The sequence below is a fragment of the Aedes aegypti genome, chromosome 2 (genome assembly GCF_002204515.2).
Source record: "Aedes aegypti strain LVP_AGWG chromosome 2, AaegL5.0 Primary Assembly, whole genome shotgun sequence".
In the NCBI taxonomy this organism is placed as follows: Eukaryota; Metazoa; Arthropoda; class Insecta; order Diptera; family Culicidae; genus Aedes; species Aedes aegypti.
Genome location: NC_035108.1, coordinates 111,688,840 through 111,698,960, shown reverse-complemented (window position 1 = coordinate 111,698,960; position 10,121 = coordinate 111,688,840). Strand labels below are relative to the sequence as shown.

The 10,121-nt window shown below is 41.2% G+C and overlaps 1 protein-coding gene across 1 annotated transcript; it reads left to right on the top strand.

Moving 5' to 3' along the window:
• The first annotated feature begins 10 nt into the window (after window positions 1-10).
• Window positions 11-1,378, top strand: LOC5571962 (proline-rich protein PRCC). Its single transcript, XM_001660015.2, has one exon. It carries the CDS (start codon window positions 117-119, stop codon window positions 1,344-1,346), a length of 1,230 nt encoding a protein of 409 aa, XP_001660065.2. The 5' UTR covers window positions 11-116; the 3' UTR covers window positions 1,347-1,378.
• The last annotated feature ends 8,743 nt before the right edge of the window (window positions 1,379-10,121 follow it).

The following is a 10,121-nucleotide window of genomic DNA, read 5'->3' as shown; positions in this document are numbered from 1 at the left end:
CTGTCAAAAATTGATGTTTTTGTTTGGTGAATGTGATGTTCGCTCGCAGTTTTAGCAATATTTCTGCGATTTAGTTGAAAATTTGTGTGCAAATAATAGTGATTAGCCCGTAAAAAATGTCCTTAGTCGCGTACGATTACAGCAGCGGGGAGGATTCGGATCAGGACGAAGCTGAAGAATCGCCAGTTGCTTCTGTTAAAGTTGTAAAGAATGGACCCAGCAAAGTTTCAGTTCCAGATGTCGCTCCGGCCCAAAAGGATCCCGTTAGCAAGCTGGATGACCTTATAGAAGATGAAGAGGAATCCGTGGCGCACTTACCGTTGCCAGCTCCCAAAAAGATAACCACCAATGATCTGAACGTTGAGGAAGAAGATGATGAATTTCTGCGTAAAAAGGCGATTCCGGAAGTGAAACCCAGTCCACTGCCACCTCCGCCTTCCCTGGCCAATGCTCGGTCAAAAGTAAGAAATGGCAAAGTACAAATCACCATACCGTCCCTGAAAGATTTCAAGGATGAGGACGATTTCAAACCTAAGGCCAAACCGATAGTCGGCGCGGAACTTCCCCAAAGGGCCACCGGGCTTCTCGGCATGTTACCCAAACCAAAATCGGAAACAGCTTTCACTGTTCCGACCCCTGCCCAGAATGATCCCACTCCCGCCGCAAAGCCTATCGTGAACCGTCTCATCCCGGATTCAGTGGCAAACCGACCGCGAAACGTTCAACCCGGACAGAAATCCTCCAAAAAACTCCACCCCAAGAAGGCAGATACCGCCAAAACGACAGGAAATGACGACGAATCCAGCGATGAGGACGAAAAGCTGGATTTCTTCTCGCTAAACATGGACGAGAAGCTGCCGGAAATCAGCTCGAACGAGATAAACGCCATGGTGGCCAAACGAGCTGCCAAAATGGCCGAGGCCGCCAAGAAATTCGACGAACCGGAAGAACAGGACCAGCAACAGCCCGGAACCAGTGGTCTGCAGCAGATGCTCCCCCCACCATTGCCGGAAGATCCGGAAGACCTGGCCAACGAGCGTGCCCTGTCCTCGCTGATCGGTGGCAACAAAGCGAAGCGGGCCCGTCTCGAAGAGGTCAACATCATCGACATCAGCTCCGCGGACATTGTGCCCACAAAGGAGGACTTTATGCGGCGCAAGTTGCAGGATGCCACCGGATACGTTCCGACCGGGCATCTTACGGGGGATTGGACCTGCACCAGCAAACGGAAGTCGCACATCACCTATCTGGCGTCGAAGGCGCAGGACAACGCGCAGGAATTGGAGGCCATGTGGTCAGCCAATCGGCAGTCGAGGCGACAAACACAGAGCAAGTATGGATTTTGAGGGTATGTTGGTCAGTAAATTATCTAATATAACTTCATGGAGGTTTTCTTGGAAAGAAACAACCTAAAGTCGCCGTTCCATCTTCTGTCTGGTTTGTTGTATCTCACTCGTCTACCTTTCCTCTGAGATTCTTTCGGAAATCTTTCTGAGAATCTTCTGAAAGTTGCTCTTAAATAGTTCCGGAAATTTCTTTTGAAATTCTTTCATAAATCTTTCTGAAGTTCTTCTGGACATCGCTATGGAATTATTCTGGAAAATATTTATGAACTCTTCTGAACAGATGTGATTTTCCTGAATATCTTTCAGATATTTTTGTGAAATAACTTCTGGGATTCCTTAAGATATCACTGTAAAATTCATTCAAAATCCATTTGAAATTTTCCCAAATATCCTCATGGGATTCTTCCAGATTTTTACGAAAATCCTCAAATAATACGTATTACGGAAGAATCCCAGCAGGATTTCTCGAAAAATGTCTGGAAAAATCTTTGAAAGATATTTTGCAGCCTTCCAGCAGGATTTCCGAAAGCAATCTAGAGGTATACCACAAGAATTTCCAAAAGAATACTAGAAAGATACTCGAATGAATAATCACAAAGTTTTCTTGAAAAAATCAGGATGCTCCTGGATCCTTGAAGTAATTCGGGGAGAGTTTCTGTAAGAATCCTCGAAATAATCTAGTAGGAGAGATTTGGAGGATCCTCATAAAAATTTCCGAAAGAATCCCAGAAGGTTTTCTATAAGAATCCTTCAAAGATATCCTGAAGAATTCCAACAGGATTTTTGGAAGAGTCCCAGAAGTATTTCAATGTAATTAACGTACAAATCACAGTGGCATTTCTATAAGAATTTCAGGAACATTTTCGAATTCAGGAAGAATCCTCACAAGATATCCGAAAGTATCACAAAAAAATTCGAAAGCATCTCGGATGATTTCCGGATGAATTCCAGAAGCATTCTCGTAAGAACCCCAGCAGTACTTCAGGAAAAAAATCAGAGTTATTTTTGGAAGAATTCCAGAATTTAACACCGCTAGCGCATGACGGCTCACCATAGTAGCATTGTAGCACTATTGAGACCCAGAGCTACAGGTCCAAATCCCTGATAAAGGCGGATGGTTGTGATGGCTATGACCGTGGTCATCATGTAAAGAACAAACGGACAATGCTGTATCGTGTCAGCACCGAGGAGGCAGCCACTCTAGTACGATGTAGGTAGAGCAATCCTGGTTAGGTAGCCTATCGAAGACTCTTCACCAACCAAGAAAAGCAAAAGTAGAGCAAACGGATTGATTTAACGGCAACAGAACCGAAAATGAATAAAGGACAACGATTGGAAAGTTGGATCTGGGAACGTGAGAACTTTGAATGAACCCGCGCGTGTTGGGCTCCTGGCTCGTGAACTGCAGAATGTCGGCGTGAACGTGGCAGCTATCCAGGAAATACGCTGGCCGAGAACCGGAGAACGCGAATTCGGAGCGGTGGACCCCATCGCCAACACTTCATTCAAGTACCACAGCGGTGGCGACAGAGCAGAACGTGGAGTTGGCTTCATAGTGATTGTGAAGCAGATGATGCGAGTTATTCGGTGGAAACCGGTAAGCGACCGAATCTGTGTATTGAGAATGAAGGGCAAGTTCTTCAACTACAGCCTGATCAGCATATATGCGCCAACGAACGATAAGCCCGATGACGTGAAGAATGAGTTCTATGAGAGCCTGGATAAGGCCTACGGAGAGTGCCCAAAACAAGACGTCAAGATAGGTAGTCATCGGCGATGCAAATGCGCAGATCGGGAAAGAATATTTCTTCCGACCCGTCATTGGAACGGAAAGCCTTCATTCCGTTATCAATGATAATCGCTGCTGCTAGAGGGATGGCAAGCAGCAGTACCTACTTCGCACGAAAGGATATCCGCAAACACACCTGGCGACACCCGAGTGGCGATTCATGCTCCCAAATAGACCACGTGCTGGTTGATGGGCGACATTTCTCAGATGTCATGGATGTCAGGACCTTCCGAGGCCCTAATATCGACTCGGATCATTATCTCGTTGTAGCTAAAATTCGGACTCGATTATCCAGCGTTACGAGTTCCAGCTTCAATATACAATGCTTGTCGACTGATGGGGTAGCTGCGCAGTACCGTCAGCAACTAGACGAGCAGTTGGGAAGCATCAACGTTGATGGAGATGTCGAAAGCCTGTGGGACCCTATCCACGAAGCTGTGATAACAACGACGCGGGAAGTGATTGGCATGGCACTGGTCTACGACGAAGACGAAACGACTGGTTCGATGAAGAGTGCCAGAGAGTGACAGACATGACGAAAGTCGCCAGAAGCCGTATGCTTGTGGCCGGTACCCGACAGAACAGAGAGCGGTACAGGGCAGCGAGAGCCGAAGAAAAGCGTATCCACCGCAGAAAGAAAAAGCAGCATGAAGAAAGTGTGGTAGCTGACGCTCAAGAAAGCATGAACCGGAATGATATGCGCAGATTCTTTGCAATGGTCAATGGTGCGCGGCACAATACCGTACCAGTGCCCGCCATGTGCATAGATCGAGAAGGGAATATGCTGACTGATAAAACGGTGGTGGCTGCCAGGTGGAAGGAGCACTTTCAGCAATTGTTGAACGGAGAAAATGGAAATGTAGCGAGGAACAGGATGAACATAGATGATAACGATCAAACTGTGGACCCACCGATCATAGGAGAGGTTAAAAAGGCTATCAGCGAGCTGAAGAACTGCAAGGCTGTTGGGAAAGACGAGGTCCCGGTCGAGCTTCTCAAGCATGGAAGTGAGCAGCTTTATCAGTCGATCCACCGAGTACTTCTGAAGGTAGGGGAGGACGAAGAATTGCCCACCGGCTGGTTGAATGGCCTCATACGCCCAATCTACAAGAAAGGGCAAAGACTGGAGTGTGCCAATTACAGAGGAATTACCCTGCTGAATTCGGCGTGCAAAAATCTGTCGCGCATCCTGTTTAACAGACTGAGACCGCTCGAGGAGTCCTTCGTCGGCGAATATCAAGCTGGTTTTCGCGAGGGCCGTTCGACAACGGATTAGATGTTTAGCTTGCGAATTATCATAGATAAATTCCGGGAGTATAACTTGCAGACTCACCATCTGTTTATTGATTTCAAGGCGACGTACGACTCATTAGTTGTGGCAGATAAGGTCTGAACATAGTTTTCTGGTGAAACTAATTAGGCTGATACGTGCTACGCTAGATGGTTCGAAATCGAGTGTTCAGATCGCAGACGAGGTGACAACCTCGTTCGTGACGTTAGACGGGTTGAAGCAGGGATACGCACTTACTTTCGAATTTACTGTTCAACATCGCACTCGGGTGCTATTAGGAGATCTGACGTGCAGAGAAACGGCACTATTATCACAAGGTCGCACATGCTCCTTGGCTTTGCGGACGATGTAGACCTAATCGGAATCGATCGCAGGTCAGTGGAAGAGGCCTTCGTGCCTCTGAAGAGGGAGACAGCGAGGATAGGTCTGACCATTAACTCTACCAAAACGAAGTACATGGTTGCAGGTAGAGATAGAGTCAGGCTTGGTGGTGTAGGTGCTGAGGTAGTGTTTGATGGGGATGTGTTTGAAGTTGTTGAAGAATTTGTTTATCTTGGAACACTTGTTACCTATGTGATAGGTCATAATCCAGATTTACTTTTTTTTGTATTTTTTCTTTATGTTTTTTTTTATATATTTTTTTTGTAAACATTCATATTTTGTTTATATTTTCATAATTTTGTTAATACTCGTAAATTTGTAAATAATTATGCTTTAACCCTAGTTTAAATGTAAATATCTTAATATGTAAATATAATCCCTTTCCCCCTATCCTTCCATACCACTTACCCTTAATATAAAATCAATGAATTAAAAAAATAAATGAAATAAAAACAATTTGTAAATAAAAATAATTTAAATATTTGAATTCAAATCCCCGTCCTATAAAACCCTACATCATTATTCCTTCCTTATGCACTGCATCATGGCGCCTTGTACCAACTGTGCGGAAACAAATACCTCCCGGGAAATGTTCCACCCATGGGTTTTGCTGCATCATCCTAAGCGTATAAAAAGGATATGCAGGCCAAGGAAAGACATCTTTTGGGTAACGAAATCTCAAGTGCATATAGTCGATTACTTTAATCCCCGTAATCATTTCTTATCCAACTAGTAACGGAATCTTGAGTCGCGTGTGACAAGTTGAAACCGCTTTTGGATTGTGCGTACGGATACTAGGTTCTCAAGTGAATTCCGTGGCCACCGTAGATCAGTGGATCGAAGCATCGCTAAAGTGCTAGATACCTGGAGTTCAACCGCCGTTCGAATTGGGATACTGAAACTCCACCAGCCAACCGTGTTGCTTCCAATCTAGCTACGGTGAAGCGCGACGAGATCGAACGAGACCCGTTAAGAATGTTCGTTGGAACCACTGGCGTATTCAGGTGATGTACAGTGCACTCCCTTTTAATTGTCCTTCCCTGATCCCTCCATTGTTACCATTAAAGTGAATAAAATTGTAAAATGAATTCTGCTGAAAATATAGTGTTAAAAGCATAATTATTTCGGACGCAATCCCCTTTTCTCTCTCTCTTTCGTGGTGGTAAAATTAAAGTCGCGAAGCAAGTGTGGGTTGTGAGTCTGCCCTTTAATGATTCTCCCGGATAGACCCTGAGAGGGCTTAAGTGTAAATAGTTTGTATAAATTTGCTTATTAACTAGTTTTTTTAAATTTTGAATTGAAGTTTTTTGAAGTTTTTTCTTAGTGTTAATTTCTTTAGTTTTCTAGTGTAGTTTTCAGTTCTTTTATTATTTTTATTCTTAAAATTTATATTGAAATTACAAAGTGAATTAGTAAAATTAGTAACCAAAAAGTAACACACTTGTGACATGTGACAACGACGTTTCCCGCGAAGTGAAAAGACGTGTTGCGGCTGCGAATCGGGCCTTTTACGGACTACGTAACCAGCTTAGATCCCGCAGCTTACAAACGGAAACAAAATTCGCCCTGTATAAAACATTGATTCTTCCGGTAGCTTTCTACGGGCACGAAGCGTGGACGTTGAAAGAGGCAGACCGGAAAGCTTTCGGTATTTTCGAGCGTAAAGTGCTGCGGACAATACTCGGTGGGAAACTCGAAAATTGTGTGTGGCGCAGACGCATGAATCACGAGTTGTATCAAGTGTACAAAGGTATCTAGTAGAATTTTTGGAAACATCCTCTGAAATTTCAAAGAACTCAATTTCCAGGATTCCAAAAGTAATCCTTACGATACACGCAAAAATCACAAAGGGATTTCTGCAAGAATTCCAAAAAGATGTCCAGAAGAACTTACAGAGATATCAGAAATAATCTTAAGTTGTCCAGATCAATCCCAGAGGGGTTTTGAAAGATTCATAAGTGATTTAAGGAAGAATCCCAGGAAAATTGGGTCCTAAAATGTTGAATAAAATCTTGTTTTTATTTAATGACACGAAAGAGCATGTTACTGCAACTATTTTAGCATTTTTTCCCGCTCAAATGACGACTATATCATATTTAAACTTTAATTTAAAAATTGGGGCCATAAATGAACCTTGACACTTTTGATCATGTTTGACGTTCGCTCAATCGACAAAAACACCACAGGGCTTTTAGTTTTAACACTGGGGTTGTTCCTATCTGACATTTCGGAAGGGACACGGAAAGCAAAATACACCCAAAATTTAAGTTTAAGCCAAGGAGTGTGACGAGGTCTAAAAAAAAATGTTTGTGGACTCAAACAAAAGAAAAACATTAAAAAATTGAGTAAACATGTGTTTTTAGCCTAAACTTAAGCGTTTGGCACTAAAATTGGTACAGGTTTTTAGGACCCTATTTCCTAAAGAATTTTATAGTAATTTCAGGAACAATAATTAAGGTTTTTTTTCATACAACATTCATATTCATTTTAGCACATCTTAATCAAATAACAGTTCAAAGAGTAAAACACAATGCTCATTAGTTTTCGAGGATATAGATATGTTTGTTATTTAAATACTTGAATTATGTTGTATTAATATTTACTAGCAATGATAAAAAATATGTATGTATGGACTATGGAGCAATAACAATTCTAATTTCTCCCCATAATTAAACGACAATTTTAGTTAGAGTGAGCCTCGTCCACATCCCTCTTAAGAGGTATATGATTTTCTATGTATATTTTTTTCGCGGTGATATAGAATTGAAAATATCAAGTCTATTGTAATCAAATACTTGTTGAATTGCATGTCTTGTTATTCGATATTTAAAATGAGATTTGTAAAGACGAACATGTTAACGACGCGGTCAGGGTAGACGCGAATTGCGAAGCGAAGCGAAAATTGCACGGGAAGGAATAACAATTATTAATAATGAATGTCAAACTCCAAAGGATTTTCGCGTGACGCGTCTACCCTGGCCGACACCTATTCCTTCGACATGAACTAACAACGTGCAATGTTAAACAAGGTGTACATCCATCCGGGAAATCCAGGAAAAGCGGGAAAACCCTGGGAATTATAAATGTCCGGGAAAATACGGGAATTACTCGGGAATATCTAGGACAGCCCGGGAAAATATGTGTTTCAAACATAAGACTGACGATTAGTTTAAATTACAAACACTATGGGCGGAACTAGAAGGCGCACGACTTCCTGTCAATTCGTATCATGAATAACTTTTAGTAGGTTGTTAGGGAGATAGGTAACGATTAAGATCTTTGAAACATTTCTAGAAGGGTACTTAGGGCAAGGTTCTTGGCGAGATGCTTGATAGATTTCCACTTAAATTTACGGCAAATTTTAAATGGGATCGTTTCTGAAATCATACGGGAATCGAACAGTTAATTAGTATGCTTAATAGTTCTTTTTGAAAGATCACTGAAATAATTATTAGTAGATTGTCAATAAGGCTTTTAGTGGCTGGAATCTAAAAAAAAAACGTTGGCTGAAAAAAATCTTGGACAGATTCATTGAGTTCCGTTTAGCGAATTTTTGGGGTCGTTGATGATACTGATTCTTAATGAAGCCTTGTCTGGATTACTAGTTAGGCCTATTATTATAATCATCATCCTTTATCTATGATAACGATCTTATGAGGCTCCTGATGAGATTTTGCATGGATTTCTGCAGATTTACAGCGAATTATTCCCAATAAACATTTTTGCTGAACAAGAGCTGAACAAATCACTTTTAAGCTTATTTCAGTTTAAAAAACTATTGTTCAGCTACTTATGTTACTTGGGTTATAATCATTCTCAACAAATTTTATGTCAAGCTCTTTGATGAATAAGCCTGCTTCTCAGATTAGTGTTCTTATGAGCACTTCCACAGTTATTAACTGAGAGCTTGCTTTGCCAATTGACCATTTTTGCATGTGTACATCGTGTGGCAGGTACGAAGATACTCTATGCCCTGGGAATCGAGAAAATTTCCTTTACGAAAAGATTCTCGACCAGCGGGATTCGAACCCACGACCCTCAGCATAGTCATGCTGAATAGCTGCGCGTTTACCGCTACAGCTATCTGGGCCCCTACATAAATAGCTAGGACAGCTTTTAAAGTTGATGATGGAATTCTTGACCAAATCTTTTCAAGATTACTTTGAAGAAGCAATCTTGGATATATGTCAAAAGTAGTCAGCTTCATACACTGAGGAAACGGAACGTATGAGGTACATAAGATTTTCTTATGGAATAACGACATAAGAAGTATTTTGTTCTTCATTCGAGAATCTTATAAAATTCCACAACAGACTTATGAAACAATACTCATTACATAGACAGATATAATTTCATAAGAAACTCTTTTTGGTTATCATACGCATTGATCATTGGCTTTCATAAGACAATCTAATGGAGTACGGTTTTCTTAACAATTTCATACGAAAATTTTATGAAACACGTGGAGCGATAGTAATAACATAATATTCACGATAGAGATTCATAAGCGCGCGTATGACAATGATTAGTAACACTTGTGAAAAACAGTCGACTTCCTATCGTAACACGTAAGAATTTCATACGGATTTCTTATGGGATAAAGACATAAGAAGCATCTAATGAGACTCATAAGAAAAACTTGTGAACTTCCATCGATCGTTGCGTTCATAATATAAATGGGAATAATATCATAAGATACTCTTATCATAGATATCAATTATGGAACTCTACACGACCATTATGTATTTAGAGAATCGCTCTTTGAATTAAGGAAAATAAAGATATTCATAAGATCTCTAATGATAACGACAAGAATTTCTTGTGAATATCGGACGTTTTGTATTTATAAGAATCTTATGAAAGAGAGAAAACCAGTCAAGAAATCAATTCACAAGCGTTCTCTTATGAAATTCGTACGCAATTTCTGGCTCAGTGTAGGAGAACAATACAGTCAACTTTCGTTCGTTGCACTAAACCTGTAGCCCACTTAGTGAAAGACTTTCACTAATCGGGCTGAGTTTTCGCTGTCAAAATATTGAATACTATAGAAATTCAGGGCTACCAACATTGATAAATAGAGCTTCATGTCAAAAAGAAACGTTTGTCTTCGTTTTAAGTGGGCTATAGCCCACCTAACGGGAGCTCAATTAAAACGAAGCCCACCTAAAGATAGTGCAACGAGCGAAATTTGACTGTAAAATGTATGTGGAAATTTCGTTTTTGTTAACAAGTTCATTCCTTGGATCGAACATCAGTTTTACCAGATCAAGAATTTCTCCAGGAACCAGTCATGAGCCATGTTTAACGCATAACT

Coding starts and splice junctions, on each gene's coding strand:
- LOC5571962 (XM_001660015.2), top strand. CDS start 117: ATGTCCTTAGTCGCGTACGATTACAGCAGCGGGGAGGATTCGGATCAG.